The sequence below is a fragment of the Cervus canadensis genome, chromosome 21 (genome assembly GCF_019320065.1).
Source record: "Cervus canadensis isolate Bull #8, Minnesota chromosome 21, ASM1932006v1, whole genome shotgun sequence".
Taxonomy (NCBI): Eukaryota; Metazoa; Chordata; class Mammalia; order Artiodactyla; family Cervidae; genus Cervus; species Cervus canadensis.
In genome coordinates, this window is record NC_057406.1 from 7,425,415 (window position 1) to 7,452,454 (window position 27,040).

Below are 27,040 nucleotides of genomic sequence, written 5' to 3' on the forward strand. Positions count from 1 at the left end.
GCCCCTCAAGGCCCCTCCTGGCTGAGCTGGCCCAGGGACTCGGTCTGAGGCCCTGTAACTCCAGTCGCTGCTCCCGCCATGCCCGTCTCTCCCTCACCTCACAAAGCCTCCCATTCAGCTCTGCCCCCGCTGCCAGGTCTGCGGGCCGGGAGGGGGGCTCCCCCGGCGTCCAGGCGGGGGGCCTTCGCCAGCCTCTCCCTGCGCTGCGCCTCCAGGCCAGACTGGCCGTGCGATCGGCATGGCGGGGTGAGTCCTGGGGCCCCGGGGTTGCCGGGGGAGGGGGTCAGAGAAGCTGCATGGCTGCAGGCAAGCCCCTGGGCCTCTCAGGGCTGGGGGGCAGGGGCCCTGGGATCTTCCTGGACCGAGATTTTCCGAGGGTCTCAAAAGAATATTTCGTGGAAGATGGCGGGTGCAGCTGCTCCCGGGAGCTCCCCTGGGCTAGTCCTCCAGAAGCCTGGCTGAGCTTGGCAGCCCTCCAAGGCCTGGATGCTTGACCTTCAGGGATCTGTCCCCATGCACCCCCCACCCCACAGCAGCCTGCCCTGAGACCCAACCTCATTACAGACTCTAGAGGATGCCACCAGCCCCAAGGCCAGGCTCGACCCTGGGACTCCAAGGAGACTGCAAAATAGACAGTGACAAGTCAGTGAGCAGAAATGGGGCGGCTCAGGGTGGGAGCCAGCCCAGGGGCCAGGAAGGGCTGCTCATAAAGCTGAGGACAGACACGGGAAGAGCTGGTGAGGTTTGCGTGGCAGGCAGACAGGAGGGAGCTGCTCTGCATACTTACGGTAGGGGAGCCAACGGGGACACTGAAGGCTCCAAGCGGGTGGGTACCTGTCAGGGAATCAGGACTCAGGACTTCCCAGCATAGGCAGTGAGGAGATGCTGGAGGGTTTTCAGCTTGGGTGTCAGGGCCCACCTGTATTTCGGAAAGTTCCCTCTGGGTGTTGGCAGTGAGCGGAGGGCTGGGGGAGCAAGGAGTGCCACCGTGGCACGGTGGGCCCTGTGGAGAGGCAGGTAGCAGTTGGGAGGTGAAGAGGTCTTGCTGGGCAATGGACGCATGGTGGGTGGACAGACGGGTAAGTGGACAGACCTGGCCCAAAGCACAGCCCCAAGGCCATACCCTGTTTCCCCCAGGCCAGGCCAGGCCAGCTGGGTGGCGCTAAGATGAAGAAAGGACGGCAGAGGAATAAACAGGACAGAAGTTGGAGCTCCCACCAGCCTGCCTGTCAGAGAGGCACTGGCCAGCCACTAAGGCTCCTTGAGGCTCTTGGACCCCATGACACCTGGTCCCCCAAAGTCTAGCCTCACTCGGGCCAGGCCTGGGTCCGCCCCTCCAGCTGCCGGGCCGTCTCCTCAAGGTGCATGTCGTGCTCCCTAGCACCGGGGTGCCGATGCCGATGCCACATCGGTCTGAGGAATGGCTGACTCTCCTGGGAGGACAGGCCTCCCCTGGACCCAGGAGCCTCTGTACAGCCTGTCCACTCCTCTGAACTGACTGGGCAAGGCCTCACCAAGGCACTGGGCAGACAGTCACAGGGACTCGCCAGGTTGTCCCTCGGTCTGATCCTGTTGCCTCTGATGTAAAACAGGGAATCCCAGCTCAATTGGAGGGGTCGGAGGCTCAGGGTAATGACAGCTCCCCAGTGCCAGAGAAGGAAAACGTCCGAGGGGCTCTGGGACAAGAAGCAGGGTTCAGGGAAGCGGACAGTGTGGGTCTCTTGTTCTGCGAACAATTGGCCCTTCTCTCTGCCAGGCCCCAGAGTGTCTCCCTGGTGCTGCTGCTTCCACTGCTGCTGCCACTGGGGCCAAACCAGTGTGCGGTGGCCCAGCGCTGTCCACAGGCCTGCGTCTGCGACAATCCCAGGAGGCATGTCGCCTGCCGGCACCAGAACCTCACCGAGGTGCCGACCGCCATCCCTGAGGTCAGCAGGGCAAGGTGGGGTGGGGGAGGACAGCAGGAGGAGCCTGGGCTGGCACCGGAGGATCTGCCACTACCTGGCTGGGGGAGGCTCCGGCAACTCACTTTTCCTCCCTGAGCCTCAGTCTTCACACCTGTAAAATGGGAATGATAACAGCCAACAACAGGGAGATGATCTATTTAAAATCCTAAGTTACTGGAACAAGTTAAGTGACCTATAATAGACACTGAGTTAATTACAGGCCCTGGGGCAGCGAACGGGGGATCTACTGGGATAAGGTATGGTCTCTGCCCGCGGAGTCAAGAGCTGGATAGGAGAGTGAAAGCAGAGGGGGCAGTGACAGTTCAACGTGGAAAGTGCCAGAGCCAGGGATACCCGGGCGGCTGCGGAGGAAGGCTTCCTGGAGGAGGAGTCAGGGAGCAGGATGAAGAGAAGGCGAGGGGGAGACTGTTCACGTGAGGGAAGAGCACGTGCCAGTGTTAGCAAGGGGCACAGGCTGTGGTCCGGGTGCCCCTCAGCCTTGCCCTCCTCTCCCGGCTCAGCTGACCCAGCGTCTGGAGCTCCAGGGCAACATGCTGAAGGAGATCCCCCCGGCTGCCTTCCGGGACCTGCCTTACCTGACACACCTGGACCTGCGGTACTGCCAGGTGGAGCTGGTGGCCGAGGGGGCCTTCCGAGGCCTGGGCCGCCTGCTCTTCCTCAACCTGGCCTCCAACCGCCTGACCGCGCTGCCCCAGGAGGCGCTGGACGGGCTGGGCTCGTTGCAGCGGCTGGAGCTGGCGGGGAACCTGCTGGAGGAGCTGCGGCCAGGGACGTTCGGGGCGCTGGGCGCGGTGACCACGCTGAACCTGGCCCACAACGCCCTGGTCTACCTGCCCGCCATGGCCTTCCAGGGGCTGGTGCGCGCCCGCTGGCTGCAGCTGTCGCACAACGCGCTTAGCGTGCTGGCCCCAGAGGCCCTGGCCGGCCTGCCCGCCCTGCGCCGGCTCAGCCTGCACCACAACGAGCTGCAAGCCCTGCCCGGGGCGGCCTTGTCCCAGGCCCGCGGCCTGGCCCGCCTCGAGCTGGGCCACAACCCCTTCACCTACGCGGGGGAGGAGGACGGGCTGGCGCTCCCCGGCCTGCGGGAGCTGAGGCTGGACCATGGGGCCCTGCAGGCCCTGGATGCCCGGGCCTTCGCCCGCTGCCCCCGCCTGCACACGCTGGACCTCCGCGGGAACCAGCTGGACGCCCTGCCGCCGCTGCAGGGCCCGGGGCAGCTGCGCCGGCTGCGGCTGCAGGGGAACCCGCTGTGGTGCGGCTGCCGGGCCCGGCCGCTGCTGGAGTGGCTGGCGCGGGCGCGCGTGCGCTCGGACGGCGCGTGCTGGGGGCCGCGGCGCCTGCGCGGGGAGGCCCTGGACGCCCTGCGGCCCTCGGACCTGCGCTGCCCCGAGTCCGGGGCGGCCGCGGAGGAGGAGGCCGAGGAGCTGGCGGCTGCGCGGCCCCGCGCCCCTGCCGGTGCCCCCGGGGAGGAGGCCGGGGCGGCCGGGCCCTGCCCGCGCACCTGCGTGTGCGTCCCGGAGTCGCGGCACAGCAGCTGTGAGGGCCGGGGCCTGCAGGCCGTGCCCCGCGGCTTCCCCAACGACACGCAGCTGCTGGACCTCAGGCGGAACCGCTTCCCCGTGGTGCCCCGGGCGGCCTTCCCGGGCCTGGGCCGCCTCGTGTCGCTGCACCTGCAGCACTGCGGCCTCAAGGAGCTGGAGGCGGGCGCCCTGGCGGGGCTGGACAGCCTTCTCTACCTCTACCTGTCGGACAACCGGCTCTCTGGCCTCAGCGCTGCCGCCCTCGAGGGCGCCCCCCGCCTGGGCTACCTGTACCTGGAGCGGAACCGCTTCGTGCGGGTGCCAGGGGCTGCCTTGCTCGCCCTGCCCAGCCTCTTCTCCCTGCACCTGCAGGACAACGCCCTGGACCACCTGGCGCCCGGTGACCTGGCAGGCGGGAGGGCCTTGCGCTGGCTCTATCTGAGTGGGAACCGCCTCGCCCGAGTGTCCCCTGGGGCGCTGGGTCCTGCTCGGGAGCTGGAGAAGCTGCACCTGGACAGGAACCAGCTAGACGAGGTGCCCACGGAGGCCCTGGAGGGGCTGCCAGCCCTCCTGGAGCTGCAGCTCTCGGGGAACCCGCTCGGGGCCCTACGAGATGGCGCCTTCCGGCCTGTGGGCCGTTCGCTGCAGCACCTCTTTCTCAACAGCAGTGGCCTGGAGCAGGTGGGCGCAGGGGAGAAGGGGCGAGGGGAGGCAGCTTGTGTTCTCAGCCCACACCGCTACCCTGCCTCGCTGGGCCCGAGGCTGGGCGTGAGGGCCCTGAGATGAGCTGGGCATTGCGCCTGCCCCCAGGAACTCAGGCGTGGGCCACAGATTAGGCCGGAATGCAGTGCCGCGTGGAGGCAGGGAGGACGCCGCTGAGGCCTGGAGGCGGGAGCTCCCCAGGGTCTGTGGGATTACCTGCTGTTACACGCTATGTGGGCAGGGCTTTTGTTATTGTGTGGGGGATAGGGTCTAGCGAAAGAACCGTGAACTGGGGGTCTGGGTGACTTGTAGAGGGCAAGTGCTTTGGCCTTGGACCAGCATGGGTCTTCCACCAGCACTGCCCTTCCTGCCCCCGCCTTGGGCTCTCCACTCCCCAGGCCTGGGGCTGGGACGGGCCGGCAGGAGCTCACACCAGAGCCTGGCGCCTTCCTGCAGATTTCTCCTGGGGCCTTCTCGGGCCTGGGGCCCCGGCTCCGGAGCCTACACCTGCAGAAGAACCAGCTGCAGACACTGCCCGCCCTGCCCAGTCTCAGCGAGCTGGAGCTCATTGACCTCAGCGGCAACCCCTTCCGCTGTGACTGCCAGCTGCTCCCGCTTCACAGGTGAGCACCCCCAGTGGGGGCCAGCTGCTCTCAAGCCCCCACCGTCTCCCTGGGGGCACCAGGTCAGTGCCATTTGAGCACCTATGGTGGGGGAGGATCCTGCCAGGGCCAGCTGCCCTCCCTGGGGAGCTATCCCACAGGACTTGGGGTGGGTTTCCCTGAGCCTCTGTTCCCTCGTCCATAAAGTGGGGGTGAAATCTGCCCAGCCGAGTGGACCTAGTCAGCACGTGAGAGCACTGTACCTCATTGCCCAAGAAAGCAGCAAGGGCCCTGGAGCCCAGAGACCAGGGCTCAAAGCCGCCTCTGTGATTGTCTCCTTTTGAGCCACGTGGGCTCTCTGTGCTGTTAAGTCATCTGTAAAGGGGATGATGGTGACTGCGTCCACCTCCTGGTGGTGACTGTAAAATGACGTTAAATTCAGGAGCTTGTCTCTATCGCTTTGGCTCACCAGTCCTCCACCACTGTTTATTACTGGCCCCCTTTTACAGGGAGGGGATTGAGGTTTGACTTGCTCAGGATCACTTAACTGGTGTGTCCACTCTCATCCACTCGGCCCCACTGTGCCCAAACCCGAGGACCTCCTTGCTGTCCTCAGGGAAGCTCGGCACGGGGGCTCCCCCCACCACGTTTCTTCTCAGGTGGCTGGCGGGTCTGAACCTGCGTGTGGGGGCCACCTGTGCCACCCCCCCCAGTGCCCGTGGCCAGAGGGTGAAGGTCGCAGCTGCTGTCTTTGAAGCCTGCCCGGGCCGGGCTGCCAGGAAGGCCAAGTGGACACCAGGCCCCAGGCCTGGCGCCCGGGGGACCCCATGAAGGGAAGACGGCAGAGAGCGAACGAGGTAGGCCGAGGGGTGGGGGCAGTGAGGCCTCGGGTGGGTCAGGTTTTAAGGCCCTTACGGTGGTAAGGGTCTGACTTCTCTTGGTCTCAGTTTCATGAGGTTGTAGATCTGGGCGGGGACCAGATCTACTTCTGGTGGCATCTGAGAGTGATGTCCACCCTCTCCAGCTCTGGGCTAAGCTTAGATGGAGCTTGTGAAGAAATGACCACAGGCCGTTTTGTCCCCTGGGACAGTGGCCTGATTAAGCTGCAGCCTCCCGGGACGATGTGTGTCCAGGAGAATCCCACAGTGACGGTCACTGCTGGCTTGCTGTCAATTCAGCCTTTTCCCACCCGATCTCGGGGGTCTCACTTGTTGCTGGGGTGGGAAGAGCAAGGGTACAGATGTGTTGTTGGCACCACGGCTCAGACTCCATCACCCCCTTGACATTACATTTGACAAAACATATAGTTGAATTCCTTTTTTTTTTTTTTTTTAAGTAATTGGGATCATAATTCAGTTCAGCTCAGTCGCTCAGTTGAGTCTGACTCTCTGACCCCATGGGCTGCAGCATGCCAGGTCTCCCTGTCCATCACCAACTCCTGGAGTTTACTCAAACTCATGTCCATTGAGTTGGTAATGCCATCCAATCATCTCATCCTCTGTCGTCCCCTTCTCCTCCCGCCTTCAATCATTCACAGCATCAGGGTCTTTTCAAATGAGTCAGTTCTTCGCATCAGGTGGCCAAAGTATTGGAGTTTCAGCTTCAGCATCAGTTCTTCCAATGAATATTCAGGATTGATTTCCTTTAGGATGGACTGGTTGGATCTCCTTGCTATCCAAGGGACTCTCAGAGTCTTCTCCAACACCACAGTTCAAAAGCATCAATTCTTTGGCACTCAACTTTCTTTATGGTCCAATTGTCATCCATACATGACTACTGGAAAAACCAAAGCTTTGACTAGATGGACCTTTGTCGGCAAAGTAATGTCTCTACTATCTGCTATATGCTATCTAGGTTGGTCATAACTTTTCTTCCAAGGAGCAAGCGTCTTTTAATTTCATGGATGCAGTCACCATCTGCAGTGATTTTGGAGCCCCCCAAAAATAAAGTCTGCCACTATTTCCCCATCTATTTGCCATGAAGTGATGGGACCAGATGCCATGATCTTAGTTTTCTAAATGTTGAGTTTTAAGCCAACTTTTTCACTCTCCTCTTTGACTTTCAACAAAAGGCTCTTTAGTTCTTCGCTTTCTGCCATAAGGGTGGTGTCATCTGCATGTCTGAGGTTATTGATATTTTTCCCGGCAATCTTGATTCCAGCATGTGGTTCATCCAGCCCAGCGTTTCTCATGATGTCCTCTGCATAGAAGTTAAATAAGCAGGGTGACAATATACAGCTTTAACATACTCCTTTCCCTGTTTAGAACCAGTCTGTTGTTCCATGTCCAGTTCTAACTGTTGCTTCCTGACCTGCATACAGATTTCTCAGGAGGCAGGTCAGGTGATCTGGTATTCCCATCTCTTTAAGAATTTTTCAGTTTGTTGTGATCCACCCAGTCAAAGGCTTTGGCATAGTCAATAAAGCAGTAGATGTTTTTCTAGAACTGTCACTTTTTCAATGATCCAATTTGATCTCTGGTTCCTCTGCCTTTTCTAAAACCAGCTTGAACATCTGGAAGTTCACCGTTCACATACTATTGAAGCCTGGCTTGGAGAATTTTGAGCATTACTTTACTAGCGTGTGAGATGAGTGCAATTGTGTGATAGTTTAAGCATCTTTGGCATTGCCTTTCTTTGGGATTGGAATGAAAACTGACCTTTTCCAGTCCTGTGGCCACTGTTGTTTCCCAAATTTGATAGCATATTGAGTGCAGCACTTTCACAGCATCATCTTTTAGGATTTAAAATAGCTCAACTGGATTTCCATCACCTCCACTAGCTTTGTTCATAGTGATGCTTCCTAAGGCCCACTTGACTTCACATTCCACAATGTCTGGCTCTAGTTGAGTGATCACACCAGGGGTTTATTTTATTTTGGCTGTGCTGGGTCTTCTTGGCTGCACAGGTTTTTCTCGAATTGCGGCAAGCAGGGGCTCCTCCTCTTGTGGTGCGCAGGCTTCTCTTGTGGCGGCTCTTGGGCTTCAGCAGTTAGCTGCCCGTGGGTTCGGTTGCAGCTCCTGGGTTCTAGAGCACAGGCTCAGTAGTTGTCCTGCAGCATGTGGGATCTCCCTAGACCAGGGATCAAGCCAGCATCTCCTGCACTGGCAGGCAGATTCTTTACTACGAAGTCATCAGGGAAGCCCTAGGATTTATTTCTACTTCTATTTAAAGTAGCTGCTTCCTCCCAGGAATACAAAGGCCTTGAAGGACACAGGCCCTGATCCCTGGCAGAATGTTCTGCGTTGGGGCGCTCACCAGATTGAAGCCACCGAGTCTTGTGACCTGGCCAAGACAAGCTGGTTTAATCCCACTGTTGCCATTTCTTGTCAACTTAGGCCACCAAGTTACTGAACTTTAATGAGCCTTCTTTCTCTTACATGTAAAGTCACCATGTCCTCACAGGATCAAGGATGAAGTAAGCTGTGTGAACACCTGTAAACTAGTGTCTGGCATGAGGCTGTCACAAATGCCAATTCCCTTGCTTCCCCATCCCTCAAGCAGCCAAGGGGCCAACGGGGTGACAGTAAAGGAAAGTGCAGGGGGTTCCACCAGTGCTTGCCCCAGAGAGGTGCTCCCTGCCGGCCGTTGGGCAGTGGGGCAAGGAGTGGAGAGGCTTCCGTTCCTCAGGACGTCTTCCAGCCTTCAGGTGTTTGGCTCTCCCTCCCTGACCCCCGCCACTGCTGTGGAACTTCAAGACTTTTAGTCCCATCCAATGGCAAGGGCAGTGGAGGGACAAGGTTCATTCTGTGCCTTGAGCTAAAACGTCCTGGAGGTCAACAGGTCCATCTGTGCCTGACTAACCTCCAGGGCCCAGGGATGTGTCTACACTTGGTCACATGCTCGCTGAGGGCACCTTCGTGCTGGTCACGAGGGGCCTGAAGATGGGCTGGGCCTCCGGGGAGCCCGGGGTCCTGGAGGGGAGTGGCAGAGACAAGTACCATGGCGTCTGCTGTGGAGATGTGTCTTGCACTCTTCATGGGTGAACGCTCCCCGTCTCTGTAGCCGACCTGGTGGGGTGGCGTCTCAGAACAGAAGGAACACAGACTGACGGCAGCAAGAAAGGGATTTAATCGTCTCACAGGACTTAAGTGTGGGAAGCCCATCTGGGGCTGGCACGGCGGCTGAACTTGCCCCCTAGCCCTGCGTGCTGTGCTCAGGCACTGTGGGCCTCAACTTCTGCACTCAGGAAGAAGCAAAACGGAAGGCCAAACAAGTCCCATCACCCCAGAAGCTCTTCAGTCAGAACTTGATCCTTTAAAGGGAAGAGCAGCGGGGACAATGATTCTTCTCAGCTGGGCAATCACCCTCAACAAAGGCAGGCCGTGCGAGCAGGCTGTGGGACTGCACGCCACTGCCAGCCACCTTCCCCCATCACCATGAGCTGGGGGAGGGGAGGCACAGCCCCTGTCACATTTCGGGGAGTTCAGGCTGCAAGAGGGGCCTTCCTAGGCCTCGTTTCCATTCCACCTGAGCCTGCACAGTGCCTTTAGGAAAGGACAAAAGATCTGGTTCTCTCTGAACTGAAATTGGCTCCCCTTGGGCTGGTCGCCCATCTCCGGGATGACATCCAACAGCAGGGTCCTCTACACACCCAAGGTCAGCATCCCACTTGGCAGGCACGGACTGTGGCAGCTATTACAGGGTAACACAGGGACACACCCAGCCATGCTGTCTCTACACAAACACGTGGAAGGCAAGAGGGGCTGAGGACAGCAGACTGTCACCACTTAGGTGCCAGGTCTCCTGAAGAGACGATGGGTCAGAGGGAGAAGACAGCTTCAAAGGAGACTTAACTGCGGAACAGAAGCAGCTGAAATGTGGGCAGACACTAGGTGAACTTCTAGAATGTACTTTCAGAGGAGCAGCAGAATCAAAATATATTATGGAGTTAAGGACATGCACAGTGAGGGAAAGGACCAAGAAGCATGTCCCTGCCTCCAGGAGCTCCTTCAGGGCCACACCAGCCAGCAGGGCGGACCATCCCATGTCGAGGCCCCAGACTTTCTGGCAAGGCCAGACCTGTTCCTGGTTAACAGAGAAAGGGAGAAAGGAAAGGACAGGTCCTAGTCCAGCTGGGCTCCAGAGTGGGTTAAGTTCAACAATGGTGGCACCTTCTCTCTCAGGGGATGCTTGCATGCGTGTGCACACACATGTGCACACACCCAGACCCACCCCCCCTTCCCGTGGCTCAGGGACTGGTGTGGTCTCCCCCACCTGAGGCCCTGGCAAGCTCCCTTTCCTAGGGGGCAGACCTTGCCTCTGCTCCTCTTGGAAATGGAGTCAGTACTTATGCCAAGGGAAAACAGATCAAGGCCACCTCACAAGTCACCGGGACCTACGTGATGGTCACTGCTGCTCAGCTGCCTGCCAGAGCTGGGCGCCGGTACAGGGCTCCCCAACCTCCTGGGGGTGCCAGGAAGAGCAGAGCCCCAACCCAGGCAGGAGGGGCCGTTCCGCATGGTGTCTGGGGCAGAGGCTGTACCCCTGGCACCACTCAGGTCTGTCAGGTGACTGTCTGTCCCCACCTCGAGATCTGCGTGGGCCTAACCATTAGCCAACTTGCCTGCCATGTGTAGCCCCCCACCCTGCCAATGGAGCAGTGTGGGGGAGTGGAGGGGACGAGTGAGGAAGAGCTTCAGGAGCTCTCGCTGGAGAGGGAGCTGCTCACAGGTAGCCCCCATTCTCATGGCCTTGCAGGAGAGAAGGCCAGAGGCCAGAGGAGACCCTGGCTGCTCCTTGGGTGCCTGGCCCCCACAGCACCAGGCAAAATTTATGCAAAAAGGCTCAGTCTCCAAAGTAAAGTAGGTTGGCGTGGTGGCAAGAGAGGCGCCCTAGGCTGGCTTCCGGCTGGCAGCGAGGAAGGCTCAGTCATCCATCTCCTGTTTGATGTTCTCGACGGGGACAGGCAGCTCCGGACTCGGGGCCTTGTCAGCCATGGCCACGTCCAAGTGCTCTTCCTTCACACGCACGGTGATGACTGAAGAGGAAGAGAGGTGCAGGGCAAGAAGGAGAGATGCATGGAGCTCAGGATCTGGAGAAGGAACCGGGCTTCCTACAGACAGGGGCCCTCGGGGTGTGGCGGGGAGAGCCCCTTCCCCTCTGTGGGGCAGGCAGTAGCCAAGGCCTAGGGCCCTGTCCCACCAGCCTGGCAGGCAGTCCACCCTGCTAAGTGCATGGGCTGGGGCTGGGGTGGAGAGGGCCAGGCCAGTGCTCGGCTCCATTCAGAGCTGGGGGCGGGTGTCTGGGAAGCCCTCTGGGCCCAGTGGTCTGAGAAAGGTTGCTCGGTGCCCAGAAAATGCCCTTCAAGCCTGACTCTGCTCTTCTGTGCCCAGGTGGGGAAGGAGAGGCCCGGCTTCTGAGCAGGGAGCCGCCCACCAGCCCCAGCCGTGTGCGGGAGGCTCTTACTCTCATCAGGAGTGGGCTCCGATGGCACCTTCTCTGCCGCCTGCAGGTCCTCCTCCAGCAGGGCCTTCTTGGACCCCTGTCTGAGAGGCCGTGTCTTGGCCGGTGGTATTCTTTTTCCTTGGAATAAAAACAGAATTCAATCCAGGCGAGGGCTGTATCCACATGAAACAGCGGTTTGGCAGCCCAGCAGAGGGGAAGGTATCAGCTGGGGAGGACCAAGGCCTGAACTCTGACCTCACCCCTCAGGGCTGTGTGCCCAAGGCTCAGAGCTTCTCCCCAGTAACGGATTAGCGCCCCCTCCCCACCATGGTGGTTAAGCTTCCTGTTTCTGCTCCTCACTTTCTTCACGTCCACAGTGTGATTTTCCCAGCCCTGATTCTCAACGGCACAGGGTCCTGCCACTGGATCCATGCCACACCCTCACAGGATCTTAACCCTCCTCAGGGACCGTGTCTTGTTTCCTCTCTGTTCCCTTTCGGGACATCCTCTCTTCTGCAGAGACCATGTCGGGGAGCCCAGCTCACTGCAGCTCAGCCTGGGGCCTGCTGAGGTTGGGTCGGCCTGTGAGAGGTCCCCACGCTTGGGGGTCACCCTTGCTCCCTCCCCCTGGGGATCATGAGAGAATGACTTGCTCTTCAATCTTTTACCCTCATACCCCACAACTGCACAAGGCCTCAGAGACCAGGCCACCCGCGGCCCCTGCTCCAACCCATACAGCCTCTGTGTCTTTTCCTCAGCATCCTAACCACTGCCAGAGACCAGAAGACTCCCTAATTGTGTTCTGGGTCCCTAAAACACAGGGTGATGGATGGGCTCATGGGGCAAAGGGCAAAGGAGAGGTGGGGCCATGAAGAGTGTGACTGATCTGGGTAGTGGCCCCCCGCCCAGGTACACAGGCTCAGCTGATCCCAGGTCCCACCCCAGCCGGGCAGCTTTAGAGCATCACTTACGTTTCTTCCCAAACTGTTTCTTTTTCTTCTTTGTGGCCTCTTTGGCTTTCAGAGGTGTGGTAGGCTCTGTTGTTGAAAGACACAGACATGAAGTGAGAAGAGCACATCCCAAGATCCCTGCCCACCCCTCACCGGCCTCCCTTACACAGGGGACGCCCCTGAAGGAAAGCCAGAGCTGGGCCGTGAGAATGGGGAGGGGCTGCGGGGAGGGACTGGATGACAGCTGTCCCTTCTGCCCACCCGCATCACCAGGGTGCTCAGAGGGGCCTGGGGGATTTACCTGGTGCACAAGGGCACGAGCATATGACAGAGTGGGCAAGGTCAAGGAAGGAGCTCTGCAGGCCAGAGGGAGAGGGAGACAGAGAAGTCAGGAGCAGAAGGGGGAGACCAGGGCCGCTCTCTCCCAGGAAGTGGTCCAGGAGATGCTTGATCTCACGCCAGAGGGCCAAAGGTGGGTGTGCGGTGGGGGAGGTGGGGCGGAGGGTGGTTGGCAGGAAGGAAAAAGAAAGTCAAGAGCCCCTCAGGGCCAGGAGAGCCCAGACCTGTAGCCACAGGTGGCTGGAGCTGGTAGCCGGTGAGCTCACACCAGCCGACAGGGTAGATGTCCGGGGACTCGCAGTCCACCCACTGGTCGTACTCGCTATCCCAGCCATCGAAGTGGATGCTAAGGAGTCGGTGCACCACCCGCTTCACAGTGGCCACGCAGATGAGCCGGGGCTCCATCAGGTCCACGGCCTCCAGCTTCATGCCCACCTTGAAGCCGTGGTTGGGGCAGTCCTGTAATGGGCATCAAGGCCGAGCAAATCAGCTAGGTCCCCACCCTGTCGGAGCAGCCCTGGGTGTGGGAGCGGGTCCGAGCCTGCCTGCAGGGGTTTGGTGGGGGAGGGGGGTCCTCAGACCAGAAACCCCTCTGCACTGTGATCCCAGGCGCCAGCCCCTCTAGGAAAGGCACTGGCTGACTGTTCAGCACGCATCCCCATCAGAGTTTGGTACTCCTCCCTGAAACAACTGATCTTAGCAGCAGGGACTCGAGAAGAGAAGGGGCTGGAAGCACCACCTCGGGTGGTGGTGGGCAGGGTTGGTCTCCTCACCATGTTGAAGAGTCTCGATGGAGCTGCCTTCGCCTTGGTCTTCTCCAAGTAGACCTCCCAGCTGAAAGTGTGAGCCTCGTACCCTGGAGTGGAAGGCAGAGATGAGGAGGGAGGGAGGTGAGGGGGGGTCCTGGAAAGCCCCCCACAGAGCCAAAGGGGCTCTTGCAGCTCCATCAGGACTCAGCCCAAAGTCTCCCCAGCAACGTTCTTCCCTCCTCCCCAGGTTGGTACCTGCTCTAGGCCCACAGTCCTGTAGTACAGGGTGCTCACTGCCCAAAGGGACAGGTGGGAGCTCTGCTCACCAAGCCACATGGGGCCATGGGGCCCAGCCAGCCCAGATGAAGGGCTAGTGGTGACCGTGGGGAGTGCGTCACCTCTCCAGTCCACTCAAGACTTCAAGCTCCTGGAGTCTGGCTTGGCCTGTGGCCTCAACCCTGCTCCCTCCGACTGTATGCCAGTCTTACCTTTCGGGGGTGTGAGCTCAATGTCATTCTTCTGGCAGAAGTTGGCTGGGAAGATGGCGTGGGAGGAAGCATGGTAACAGAACCAGTCGGAGCCATCTGTGGAGGGCCCCCCGTCCACACAGATCATCAGGTAACCATCTAGGAGTACCTAGTGGTGGCGGAGAGGGAAACAGACAGAACCTGGTATTCTAAACTGCACCCCCATCCCAGGGTGAGGTGACAGGATAGGGATATGAGGAGGATGGAGCTGCTTTTCAGAGCACTCAGCACTCATGTAACCCGTGTAATGGTAAAATCATCTAGCTTCCTCATGTGTGATCAGTCATGTCAGACTCTGCAACCCCATGGACTGCAGCCCCACAAGCCCTTCCAGGCAAGAATACTGGAGTGGGTTGCCATTTCCTCTCCTAGGGGATCTTCCTGACCCCCTCAATGGACACCACATGCTGTGCCAGCAGGAACTGTCTCTGTCCTTTTGTCACTGTGTTCTCAAGGGTGAACTCGGGGGCCCAGCCTGGAGATTTGCTAGATGGACGAATCGGTGTGTCCCCAGGAGGGCTGAGGGGTGGTTGCTGGCTCCTCAGGCTGCAGCAGTAACCGAGGTCTGCAGCAACGCCAGCCCGGCTGTGGCGTGGCAAGACTAGCCCCCAAAGGAGACAGCAGGTGGTGGCAGGAAGGCCTACAGCTGACCCAGGACCAGGCTCAGGCCAGGTGTTCAGTAGCACCCACAGGTGGCTGGCCAGGGACTCTGCTAACCTGACAGTTTGATGCCATGGCCCACAGGCCTGGACCAGCCCACAGGGCTGGCAAGCCTCTGACCCCTGACGAGAAAGCAGATTCCGAGCCAGGAGCTAAGTCTGTATGTGCGAAAACCAGGCCGCTCAGGAGCAGCCAGTAGGGGGCGCTCTGCCACCGCCCTGCGCGCAGGAAGCGCTGCTGGAGGCCGGAGGGAGCCCAGGCTCACCTTGCAGATGGTCGCCACGCAGATGTTGCCCAGATTCAGGGGGTCGATGGCCTCCAGTTTCATCCCCTCCTCAAACCAGCCACCTTCTGTGTAGACAGCTCGAACCTTAAAGGAATGGGGCAGGTGGGCAATCTCTGGACTGGCCCGGGGAGGGGTGGGAAAGAGGCCTCAGCTGCTGTTGGCCTGACAAGGAAACGGGGAGGGGAGGGGGAGATCTGGGGCCTCAGGTCTGGAGTGGACCTGTGGCCAAGGGGCAGTGCCCAGGGCTGGGCCTCACCTTCTTGAACAAGTAAGGAACAGCATCACAGTAGATCTTCCGGAAGGCGGGGTGGTGGGCCATGTCACTGCGCCTCTCTTTTAGGGAGATAGTGGAGGGAGGAAGGGGGAGAAGGAAGTTGAAGCTGCTAACACGACCATCTCCACACCTCCCCCAGAATGTGGGGCTGCTCAGCAGCCCCTCACCCCTCCACCAGGAGCTCTCTGTTGGAACTATTCAGCCCTGAGGACCCAGACTCCTCCTATGTTGCCAGGAGAGGATGTGGCCTGGAGCCTATAGTTGCGAATTAACTTTTACCATTTCAGGCTGGAGAAGGAAATGGCAACCCACTCCAGTATTCTTGCCTGGAGAATTCCATGGATAGAGGAGCCTGGCGGGCTACAGTCCATGGGATCGCAAAGAGTTGGACATGACTGAGCAACTAAAACACACAACACGCTTCAGGCTGAGTGTCCTTGGTCAAGTCACGCAATCCCTCGGGACACCTGGTCAAGTCCTGCTATGCTCAGGGTAAATGTGACTGTCCCCATTACTCAGATTAGTTGTGGGATGCAGAGATGTGCCCCCCACCCCGACTCAGGCCCATGCTGGCCAGGGACGGCTAACCTGACAGCTTGATGCCGTGGCCGACTCGCCTGGACCAGCCCACAGGGTGGATCAGGGGACTCCACATGTGGCACCAGAAGTCGTCGTCACTGTCGCCATCCTCGTAGAGGAGCCGCAGGCGGCCCCCAATGACTGTGTCCACCACGGCCATGCGGGTCCGGGACACCTGGGACTTGTCCACCACCTCCAGCCGCATGCCCTGCCGAAAGGGGTACTTCATGCTCTCCACCATCTGCAATGACATCAGAACACAGGCCTGCTGGGTCGATTCCTCCCTCTCACTGTCCTGTCCTGTCCTGTCCCTTGGGAGTAACCAGAGGACGGGACGGGGTGGGGGGCGAGGAAACCGGCAGAGGAGCCCCCTCCTGCCCACCAGATTCCACCCTGACTCCCAAGTCCCTGGGATGATAGAATATTTACAATGTGTGCACCAAAATGCCAGCAAGTCATTGTGACGGGAATCACAGACTGCTTTTCAGATTAAGCAAACAGTGCCCCGGGGAGGCCGTGTGACCCACCTAGAGTCACACGGGGTCATCAGTGCCAGAGCCGAGCCCCACGTCTGGGCTTGGGGCCCAGCTCTGTGCTCTTCCAGGGGTCTGCACTGACCACGAGTCCCTCCCGGTGCTCTCTACCTTCCAGCCCCTGCCGACGGCACCCACTAAACCAGCCTGGTGTTTAGAGAACTGAGCACCCTTTGCCTCGATACCTCTAATTTCAGCCCTGGCCCCGCCGGGCTGCAGCTCTGAACGGCTCTCCTAGCACCTCAGCAGTAATGCCTGCCCCTTGGACACAGCCAAGGATAGTGACCAAGATCCCACAGCTGCTCTAGAGCCCCGGTGGTGGGGCCTGGGTGAAGAGACAGGCGGTTCTGTCTGCTGAGGTTCTGGCGCTGTCCTGCCTGGGATAGAGGATGGGTACGGAAGTTCTGTGGGGCTTTTCCAGCACCGGGGCACTGCGGACTCAGGGAGAACCATTCCAGTTTCTTAGTAGTGGTGGGGACAGAGCAGTGCAATTCCAAATCCCACCAGGAGGGGGAGAGTGACAGACGGCAGTGCCTTGTATACTACAAGCACTTAAGTCAAATCTATTGAATGAATAGAGGTCTCCTACATTGCCTGCAGGCCCTTTACTACTAGCGCCACCTGGGAAGCCCAGTTGAATGAACACTCCTGAAAACGCTATGAGCAAAGGAAGATCTGGAAGAGCACGCCAGCAGACAAAGCAACATGACCAATGAGGCTGGCTCAAAGCAGGGAGGAAGCTAATGGTAGATGACGCCCACCACCCATACTTAGGGAATCTGGAGCTGCTCTGATGGCTAAACCAAGGGGGTCTTAGAAAAAACACTCCAGTGAGCAGCACAAAGGACAGACAGAAGGGGAAAGGGGCAGGAGCAGACCAGTTAGGAGACCCCAGGGTGCTTTGCCAGACCTTGATATGGAAGTCCACAGGCAGCGTCCTGGAGCCCACCAGGCGTTTCATGAGGTAGCCCTTCCAGTCGGTGAACTTGGCATGGATGGCTGGGGAGGCAGAGCAGAATCCTGAGTACGGACTGCCACCACTCTGCTGACAGGCGCCAGTCTGCCCCAGAGAGTAGCAGAGGGGCCTGAATAACGTATTTCTGCCTCTCAGCCCGGCAGTCCTGGATTCCCCAGCCTGGACCTGCCCTGCGGCCTCTGGGCAAGGGAGAGGAAGGGAGGAGGCAGGTGGGCTGTGGGCTGGTCTGACTTCTCCCAGGGGCCCACAGGAACCAGGATGGGCAGCACGCTCATCAACTCACTCCGCGGGGGCACCAGGATCTTGCTGTTGATGGCACACCAGCCGATGGGGTGGACATCCACAGTCCCCAGGTTGCACCAGAAGTCATGGCTGGCATCATTTTCAAAGCCTTCATACCGGAGCAGCACCCGGTACCCTGAGCAGGAGGAAGGAGAGGTAACTCTCAGGCCTTCTTGCTTCTCCAGCCTAAACCAGGCTGCCTACTCCAAGAACCCCTTCTACAACAGCCAGAGCGAAAACAAGCCCCTGCCATGTACCTGGAAAGCAGTATGGCACAGTAGGGGGAGTAATTTTCTACGGCCTGATCTACTCTAGAATGAACTTCAGAATGGGAGTTTCCAAACTCGCCAAGCTCTGTGGTCCCCTCTAAGAAGTAGGTAACATGAAAGCATAGCAAGAAGGGAGAACGAAACTCCAGTGGGCGGGTTTTTTGTTTTATGAAGCTGATGTCTGCTCCGACACTACCTGTCCATCTGGAGATGTCGCCCCCAGCCCTTGACCCTGCCTTGGTCAGAGGAGCACCCACCTGCTGCCTGGATGACTGAGGCAATCCAGTACACCCGGCTGGGGAGCACGGCGTCGCTGTTGAGTACCTCCACCTTCATTCCCTTCATCACATCCTCCCACTGGTCATAGAGTGGGACCTGCGTAGTGGTGAGAGGGTTCAAGGGGACAGTGAGGCACCTGGGTGGGCAGGAGAGCGGCTGGCTGCAGGGCCTCATGGGATGCTGTATCCTTCTCCTTTGCCCCTCGGTGTTTCCCCTCACTCACTGTGCATGCAAGGCTAGGCCCAGGTCTAGGGAGGAAGCGATGAACTGAGGTGCCCACCCCTGTGAAGAGCTGAGTCAGGGGATGGGAGTAGGGGTGTCACACAGCCCTGCTAATCTCTACAGGACTGGCTCCTAGTTGTCACCCTCCCAGGCACAGCACACCTGTGCCAGCAGACACCTAGCAGTTTCCCACTTTCACTATGTGACAGGCGCTTCTAAGACACAAACAGCACTCCTTCAATCGTCACACCGGGTGGTTGGATTTCTCTTGTGGTACAGTGGGCAAGAATCTGCCTGCCAGTGCAGGGGATGTGAGGTCAATCCCTGGTTGGGGACTAAGCACCCACAAGCCAAGGGGCAACTAAGCCCTTGCGCCGTAATGAGAAGCCCCTGTGCTCTGCAACAAAGACCCAGTGCAGCCAAAATAAAATAAATAGGCCTTCTCCATATTTCCTGGGCTTTAGGAAATTGGCTTGAAAGACGAAGAATCTGCCTGCCAGTGCAGGGTTCGATCCCTGGGTTGGGAAGATCCTCTGAAGGAGGAGATGACAACCCACTCTAGTGTTCTTGCCAGGAAAACTCCATAGATGGAGGAGCCTGGCAGGCTGTAGTCCACAGGGTCTCAAGGAGTCAGATGCAACTGAGTATACAGTGACAGGGAGTCAGGGAGCCTCTAGCAGAAGGGGTTCCAGGAGGCACCCATATCTGCCTCCTGGGAGCCAATGCAGGGCGGTTCACAAGCACCAAGCTGTCAACAGGAAAGCACTAAAAATGGGGGAAAGAGAAGGGGATTCTTACAGTTGGCTCTGGATACCAAAGCACAAAGTGCTATTATGTGAATAAGCCTGGGGGGGACCTCCATGGGGCATGCTCAAAGCTCTCGGTGAGGGTCTGTGAGGACTTGGTGAAGAACAAGTGGACAGAAAGGTGAATCGGAGCGAGCCGAAAAGCCGGGCACCCAGACTTCATCCTGTTCCCTCCCGCTGCTGAAGCAGTGAGGCAGGTGAGTGAGCCGGCGGCCGCACCCAGGCCCCTGCCCGCCCTCCCCTCGTGCCCAGGGCACTCACATGCTTAAAGCAGCTGACAGGAGCAGCCTTGTAACTGTGATCCTTCAGGAACTTCCCCCAGTCGAAACCCAAGACCAGTGCTGCAGAACCAAGAGGACCAGAGTTGAGGGGTTGAAGCGGGGAGCTCTCACAGCAGCCTCTCCAGGAACCTGGGCGGCCCTGAGGACCGGGAGCACAGGCCCTTCCCCACCGCGCAGCCTGGGCTCGCCCCATACCTGCCCCAGCAGTGGCCATGGGGATGGGACGGGGAGGACCTCATCCAGAGGTTGCCAGACTCTCAGGAGTAGAGGGAACACTCAGAGGGAAATGTCTGATCTTCCTCCCCCAAGAGAAAGACGGAAATTCAAAGACCCTCGGGCTTAAATTCCTCAGACTGCCCCCAACCTCTCATTGGCCATAGCCAATCTAGATGGGTGGGAGGTGCACACACCACAGCCCCTCCAGCCCTCATCTGGGAGCTGTGTCAGACCACATAGTGCATAGCTTCCAGCCTACATTTATTTAGAAACAGCTACTTAGACTCAGAAAGAGAGAAGTTGCTAATCCCACCACCATTCTTCACAGTGAAGATCTAGGTCTCCACTGCCCCAGGGAAACAAAAGCCCGAGGGTTACAGGCAATGCTAAACAAAGGAAGCTAACTCTTGGCTTTTAAGTGCTCAAGAGGAGAGTGATTGAGGGATCTTCTGGGCCATCTCACAGTTACTCGCAGGTGGGGAAGATGCCATCTAAAGCGAGCCTGGGCTGGTCCTTTCTAGCTGGCCCCCTTCTCCAATCCTGGCTCCTAGGGAGCGCCCCGCTCACCCGCCGAGTCCTGGCACCACCCCCCACCGGCTTCCTGAGCACCAGTCCCCACTGACTGACCGTCCTGCCCGGTTGGGGTCCCGTCGGCAAGCTGTCCTGTCCCCTGGGAGTGGAGGAAGGCTCCAATTTTGGCAGACCAGGCAGCTTTGTGCAGGACTTTGGCCTTCTTGGTAGGTGGTTTTCCCTGGAGGGAGGAGAGCGCATCTGTAGCCTAAAGGCTGATAACAAGGCTCCGGATTTGGACTGCCCAGGTAACCTCTTTGGGACTCCAGTTTCTTAACTTGTAAATCAAGATGATAACAATTAAAATGCTTAGCTCAGGGGGGAGTTGCAAGGGTGAGGGTCACATATTGTGCTGAACTCAATAAGCACTTAGCTATTGTTCACCTGCAGGGGCGGGGGCGGGGGGGGGGGGGGGTTGGCAGAGCCAGAGGGAAGGGAGGGATAAATTTTCCATCTTTTAAGCCCTGCTACTGCGAGGAACCTCTTGCTGGTGGCCTCAGCTCTCAGCCTTCTCCTTCCTCTGGTGTTCCTATGGGTTTATGGCAGAGAGGGAGTTTCAGAAGGCTCATGAACTGAACAGAGTTTATGAGGTACTCAAAGGGGTCCTACTGACCTGTGTATTAGTCGCTTAGTCGTGTCCAGCTCTTTGTGACCCATGAACTGTAGCCTGCCAGGCTCCTCTGTTCATGGGATTTTTCTCCAGGCAAATATACTGGAGTGGATTGCTATTTCCTTCTCCAGGGGATTTTCCAGACCCAGGGATCGATCAAACCTGGGTCTCCTGCATCAGAGGCAGATTCTTTACCATCTGAGTTAATAGGGAAGACCTGGTCGGTAATTTGTAGCTTAAGCACTGATCAGAGAGGCCCAGAGAATTTATTAAAGAGATCAGTGATTGGGGGAGAATGGATACACGCATATGTATGGCTGAATCCCTTTGCTGTCCACCTGAAACTATCATTAACATTGTTAATCGGCTATGTTGTTCAGTCACTCAGTTGTGTCCGACTCATTTGCAATCCCATGGACTGTAGCCCATCAGGCTCCTCTGTCCATGGGATTTCCCAGGCAAGAATACAGGAGTGGGTTGCCGTTTCCTTCTCCAGGGGATCCTTCCGACACAGGGATCAAACCCACCTCTCTTGCATTAGCAGGCAGATTCTTTACCACTGAGCCGTAAAGGAAGCTACTGTACTACAAAGTAAAAAGTTTTTTTTTAAAAAAAAAAAAAAAGAGAGAGATCAAAGAAATAGAAATGTGGGTTTAAGGAGTTCCCTGATGGTCTAGTGGTTAGGATCTGGCGCTTTCACTGCCATGGACCCGGGTTCAATCCCTAGTCGGGGAACTGAGATCTTGCAAGACACAAGTGGCACAGACAAAATTTAAAATAAAAAAAATGTGGGTTTAAGTTCCAAAATCACTGCAGATGATGACTGCAGCCATGAAATAAAAAGACACTTACTCCTTGGAAGAAAAGTTATGACGAACCTAAACAGCCTATTAAAAAGCAGAGACATTACTTTGCCAACAAAGGTCCATCTAGTCAAGGCTATGGTTTTTCCAGTAGTCATGTATCGATGTGAGAGTTGGACTATAAAGAAAGCTGAGTGCCAAAGAATTGATTCTTTTGAACTGTGATGTTGGAGAAGACTCTTGAGAGTCCCTTGGACTGCCAGGAGATCCAACCAGTCCATCCTAAAGGAAATCAATCCTGAATATTCATTGGAAGGACTAATGCTGAAGCTGAAACTCCAATACTTTGGCCACTTGATGTGAAGAGCTGACTCATTTGAAAAGACCCTGATGCTGGGAAAGATTGAAGGCAGGAGAAGGGGACGACAGAGGATGAGATGGTTGGATGGCATCACCGACTCAATGGACATGAGTTTGAGTAAACTCCGCGAGTTGGTGATGGACAGGGAGGCCTGGCGTGCTGCAGTCCATGGGGTCGAAGAGAGTCAGACACGACTGAGTGACTGAATTGAACTGAAGTTCCACACAGACCTGGCACCAAATCCTGGCTCTTGAATTTTATGTGTGTACCTCTGAGTAAGTTAGTAAAAATTTTTGAGCCTTTGAAACAGGAATCTTTAAAAATTCATTTTTTAGGAATCACTGGTTAGACTGAGGGTGCCAAGCCCTTCTCAAGTATCCCCAGACTGTAGTTAATAACAATGTTATTATTAGCTCACTGGGAAGGACTTTCTTATGCCTTGACTAAAATCTGCAAAGTGAGGGAGACAACAGTAACTATCTCACGAGTGAGAGATAACATGCACAAGGCTTTAACTAGAAGAGCTGGACTGAGACACACAATAAACATCAGGCTTCACAGGACAATCACCTGGGGTGCTCATTAAAGTCTCCTATGTCTAGGCTGTGCTCCCTCCCAATTAAACCATAATCTTCATGAGATTTTTGAAACTTTCCAGGTGACCCTACATGTAGTCAAGTTTGCAAACCAGTGTAGTGAAGACACAAGGCCAGGCTCCCGAGATGAGGCTCCAGTTTCAGCTCAGTCCTCTTCCTACAGAGCCCATAGGTACATCATTCTTCCTCTCTGGACCTCAGCACACTTGTCAATTAGTATGTGGGTTAGACAACTCAGCTCCAAGAATCCTCCCCCTTCTCAGAGTTCTACAAATGTCAATAGTTAACTAGAGGTTGGTAAGACTTTCTAGGCAGCTGCCTATGGAATGGAGTCAGAGACGAGGCACCATCTTCTCAAACCCACCATGGCCGGAGAAGCTTGTGGCCCATTTCCCGGCTTCCTTTCAGAGCATTTGTAAAAGTGCAGCAGGAAGACATGGGTGCCAGACTCCCCCCAGAGTTCTTGTTTACAGCTTATTGAGGGCAGCAGTTCCCTGGTGGCCCAGTGGTTAGGACTCTGCACTTCCACTGCAGGGGGGCATGGGTTCCATCCCTGGAGCTGCAATTCCCACATTCCACGCAGCACGGCCAAAAAGAGAACTTTCTGAGGACACGTCAGACCCTGAGGGGTGAGGGTTGGGGGTGAAGGGTAGCTCCATGAATCTGCAACTTACTGAGCTCCAGAAATGGGCATGTAAGAAATACCAGGCCGTTTACAACCTCAGAAGGCCACAAGCAATGTCCTGCCCAAGCCCTCTGGGCCCCTCGCCAGCACAGTTGGTAGTTCCTCACTCAGTACCCAGGGCCCCAGGAAGGGTCTTCCAAGTGACTGTCTCTCACCTGTAATCTCGCCAAGATACTGGCTTTCTTGGAGTTGGAGGAGTAGCTCCTGGAACAGGAGACACTGCAGAATCTCTTGGTCTTGGAGAAGAAGGCTTCCCTGGTACCCACGATCCCACACATCTCACAGACAGCTGGGAAAAGAATTTAGCACGTGACTCCCTCGATCATCACCCCAATTCAAACAAAATGACGGGCCCTTCAAACCTGGGGCACTGCATTAAGCCCCTAAGGCTGACAGAACTGGAATAGGAGGTGTGTACCCCTGAAGCTGTGTGGCATCCCTTGGCTCTGCGTGTCAACAGAGGGGCTAAGGAGAATCCCTGTGGACAACTGGGGAAAGTTTGCAAAGAGGAAAATGAGAAGACAAAAATGTACCCATATCATTTAACTTCTGTGGGCCTGTTTTCTTCTCATCTCTAAAGAGGCTCAACTAGATCAATGATTCTTCCCTGATATCACATTAGAATCACCTGGAAAGCATTTAAAAATGCCCTGATTAGAATGACCTGATTTGTGGTGGGACACAGACATCAGTGGTTATGAGAAGTTCCCCAAATGATTCTAATGTGTGGCCAGGTGTGTGCACCCCCAGACTAGATGGTCTCTAATAGTTCATTCTAGTGCTAAGATTCTAAGAGAATGACTGGAAAAAGACAGAAGGGAGAAAAATAAAAGAAAGGGGAGATAGGACTTCCCTGGTGGTACAGTGGCTAAGAATCTGCCTGCCAGTGCAGGAAAGGCGGATTTGATCCTTGGCCTGGGAAGATTACACACGCCACAATGCAGCTAAGCCCGTGCCCCACAACTACTGAGCCCATGTGCTGCAACTACTGAAGCCCGTGCACCTACAGCCTGTGGTCTACAATAAGAGAAGCCACACAAGAAGCCCGTATACCACAACGAAGTACCCCCATTTGCTACAACTAGAGAAAGCCCGCGTGCAGCAATGAAGACCCAGTGCAACCAACAGTAACATAAATAATTTAATAAATAAAAATAAAAGGGGAGAGAGGAAGACAAGACAGATGAATGGACAGGCAAAGAGTATTAGATGCTCCTCCTCTAAAGAGTAAAGGGACCAGGAAACAGGAGTGTCATCACAGACCATCTAACCTGCCTCTTTGCACAGGGAGTCCCCACACTGGAGGCCCTGACACAGAGGTCCAGCAGCTATGCAAGCATCATATACCTCTGAAGCCAACTGGCTTCCAGATGATTCACGGGGATTCTTATCTGCCCTCATCCTCTTACCAGGAGGTCACTTAATTCTGTATTTCCTTGCCTCTCACTTCCAACTCACAAGCTATTTCTTGTCTGTTCCCAGAGAGTAACCAGATCACATTAAGTGTCATATATTCTCAAGACCCAGGCTTAGAAATCCACCAACTATTATTATTTACACAAATGCAAAAGCACCACCATGTTAATGACCGGCATCTAATATGTGCTGAATGAATATTAATTGTGTGAAAAGAATGAAATCACAACTTGAAATCAGACTGAAATGACCCTTGGGGATACTTGGAGTGCCTCTGTCTCTCTCACAGGTCCTTAGACATCAGATCACAGAACCCTTTACACCTGGACAGCTCCACCCACCTGGCCTACATCTACCTCTCCATCCATAGCCTCTGAAACCTCCCTATCTTCAGGGGACACTTTGAAGGCACCTGGCTCAGAACCACTGCCATCTAAGGATCGCGGTGGTGGATCTGCACTGAGCAGATGCAGCGGGGAGGTGGGCAGCTCCCCCGCTTCCCGATCCTCATGTTCTGCTTCACTTGACTCCTCAAGATAGGAGCTGCTCTCACTGCCCGCGCTGCTGTTATAACTCCGGAAACTGTCATAGCCACCGAAGAGCTCCAGGCCATCGTCTTCCTCTTCCTCCTCCATCGGTTCTGAAGACGGAGTCTCCTAGGAAAAGGATGACACAAAGCAGGCTGAAGCAATCATGCTTGGCTTACTGTAAGAAAAGGGAAACTGCAGGTCTGCTATCAACTCCCTTTCCAGTTCTCGGTCAAGTCAACGCTTCTGGGCCGAGTGGCAGGTACAATCAAACACCCCTTTCGTAAACACCAGGATCATTACTCTTGTTTATACATTTCTCAACTGCAAAAGAATACCTTAGCAAGACAGAAACATGTATTAGGAATTCACCAGGGTCCTCTGCAAATTTATACATGATGACATTTTACCACAGTTCACACAGAATACAGTGATGTGAAAATATACTAAGCATGGTGCTTCATGAAGACATTTTGGAAAAGATGTATTTTAGAAACTCATTCTTCCCCCTTCAGCAGATGTACACCAAAGTAATTTCAACTCAAAAACAATGTAAGTCAGATGAAAGTTAATTTGGGGCCCAGACTGCCCTAAAGAGGATTTGAGGCAAATGACATACTAGCACTGTGGGACATACCATAGCTTTGGACTCAGCCTTGATCCTAACTAGCTGTGGGTCCTTGGGCAAGTTGTTTAACCTGTCTGGGTCTCAATTTTCTCATCTATAAAACAAGAAAAGTATTTGGCTCAAAAGATGTGCAATGTAAAATGAGGTATTGTATATGAATCTAACTGGCATGTAGCAGAAAAGGTGTGAAGCGTTTGGGCTCTAGGCTAAGACTCCAAAACCATCCCTACTGTATGACCTGCAGCAGTTCAATCTCCGTGCCTCGGTTCCCCCATCTGTAAATGAGGACAATCCCACCTATTTCATAGGCTTTGGGGGAGAAATAAGGGTTAATATGGGAAAGGCACTCAGAATGGTGACTTGCACACAGCAAGTGCTCAATAAATGCTGGTGCTCATTACTGGTTAAAAGTAGAGGCTCTCAAATCAGATACCCTGGAGTTGGAATCCAGGGTCTCCTACTTAGGACTCTCGGGTTCTCCATCAGTAAAATGGCTGGAACAAGCCTTCTTTAGAGGGCTGCTATGAGCACCCAGGCGCTATGGAAAGCCTCGTTCTGTTCCCAGCAGTCAGTGACAGCTCTAAAACTGGGAGTTATTCACACTCTACCCTGATGATGATTCTTCTTTACTCTTGTAGCGCTTTTGAGCGATTCCACTTTATATTTACACTACACATGCAAATGTGCCAGAAAGGAAATTCAAATATAAGGTGACCACAAGCCAAATGATGAAAGGATGTATGGGTTACAGGTGGTGGGAAGAGTGGAAAAAGCCAAACAGGGACAGTTTTGGAACCTGACAGACTTAGTGCTCATCTCCTTCACTTTACAGCAGTGTGACCCTCCTGGGGAGTAGCACCACCCTCTCCAAGCCTCAGCTGCATGATCCGTAAAAAAAGAGACAATAACACAAGGCTTGTTATTGTGGGAGACAACGCACGGATACGCTCCAGATACGGAGTATTTATTAAACTTTAATCTTCCTTTACTTCCCACCAGGATGTGACTGGCCTCATAGTCCCTAAAGACGCCACCATGAGACAAGGGGGAGAAGGAAGATTCAGGAGCTCTCATATCCTGAATCCAGTTCCTCTTCCCCCAGGCCAGTGAAGCTGTTCCTCTCTCAACCTCACTCGGACCCAGGAGAACGGGAGCAAAAGGCGACATCAATCGCCTCTGGCCTCGCTCAGCCTAACTACCTGTTTATCCATCCGTCCATCCTCCACCCTCCAGGCGTCGCTCAAAGGCCTAACGAAGGCCCACCGAGCGAGGCTCTCGGGGTTCCCTTTCCCAGTCACGAGAAGTCCTCTCCCTCTCACCTCGACGCCCCGGGGCTTCTCCATGAGACCTAACACAGTTTCTTCAACCGTCACCAGGTGTAGGAAGCCATATTGGCCTCGCCGCTCTCCCGGAGCACATTCATAGGCCGCCTCCAAGGGCCGAG

At 56.0% G+C, this 27,040-nt stretch overlaps 2 protein-coding genes across 5 annotated transcripts; one reads left to right on the top strand and one right to left on the bottom strand.

Moving 5' to 3' along the window:
- Positions 1 to 11,319, top strand: CHADL (chondroadherin like). 3 transcript variants are annotated; one of them, XM_043440221.1, is made up of 6 exons: positions 1 to 246; positions 1,757 to 1,925; positions 2,465 to 4,165; positions 4,643 to 4,809; positions 5,448 to 5,645; positions 5,813 to 6,196. In XM_043440221.1, the coding sequence occupies exons 1-5, from the start codon at positions 239 to 241 to the stop codon at positions 5,617 to 5,619; spliced, it is 2,217 nt and encodes a 738-aa protein (XP_043296156.1). In that variant the 5' UTR covers positions 1 to 238; the 3' UTR covers positions 5,620 to 5,645; positions 5,813 to 6,196. The 3 variants fall into 3 exon arrangements, with proteins under 3 accessions (XP_043296156.1, XP_043296155.1, XP_043296154.1); XM_043440220.1 differs by lacking the exon at positions 5,813 to 6,196 and adding an exon at positions 11,121 to 11,319 and having other exon boundaries at positions 2 to 246; XM_043440219.1 differs by lacking the exon at positions 5,813 to 6,196 and adding an exon at positions 7,977 to 8,192 and having other exon boundaries at positions 2 to 246.
- L3MBTL2 (L3MBTL histone methyl-lysine binding protein 2) lies at positions 8,834 to 27,040 on the bottom strand. 2 transcript variants are annotated; one of them, XM_043440224.1, is made up of 18 exons: positions 26,916 to 26,988; positions 25,606 to 25,690; positions 24,854 to 25,097; positions 23,181 to 23,314; positions 20,028 to 20,151; positions 19,165 to 19,244; positions 17,854 to 17,971; positions 17,329 to 17,463; positions 16,980 to 17,068; positions 15,546 to 15,777; positions 14,940 to 15,016; positions 14,663 to 14,767; positions 13,699 to 13,846; positions 13,235 to 13,317; positions 12,686 to 12,920; positions 12,144 to 12,209; positions 11,194 to 11,310; positions 8,834 to 10,765 (listed from the first exon to the last, which is right to left on the bottom strand). In XM_043440224.1, the coding sequence occupies exons 2-18, from the start codon at positions 25,606 to 25,608 to the stop codon at positions 10,653 to 10,655; spliced, it is 2,103 nt and encodes a 700-aa protein (XP_043296159.1). In that variant the 5' UTR covers positions 25,609 to 25,690; positions 26,916 to 26,988; the 3' UTR covers positions 8,834 to 10,652. The 2 variants fall into 2 exon arrangements, with proteins under 2 accessions (XP_043296159.1, XP_043296157.1); XM_043440222.1 differs by lacking the exon at positions 25,606 to 25,690 and having other exon boundaries at positions 26,916 to 27,040.

Coding starts and splice junctions, on each gene's coding strand:
- CHADL (XM_043440221.1), top strand. Junction 1,926..2,464: donor TGCCGACCGCCATCCCTGAG/GTCAGCAGGGCA, acceptor CTCCCGGCTCAG/CTGACCCAGCGTCTGGAGCT. Junction 4,166..4,642: donor ACAGCAGTGGCCTGGAGCAG/GTGGGCGCAGGG, acceptor GCCTTCCTGCAG/ATTTCTCCTGGGGCCTTCTC.
- L3MBTL2 (XM_043440222.1), bottom strand. CDS start 26,939: ATGGAGAAGCCCCGGGGCGTCGAG. Junction 13,318..13,698: donor TGAGCTCACACCCCCGAAAG/GTAAGACTGGCA, acceptor CTTCCACTCCAG/GGTACGAGGCTCACACTTTC. Junction 11,311..12,143: donor GAAACAGTTTGGGAAGAAAC/GTAAGTGATGCT, acceptor TTTTATTCCAAG/GAAAAAGAATACCACCGGCC.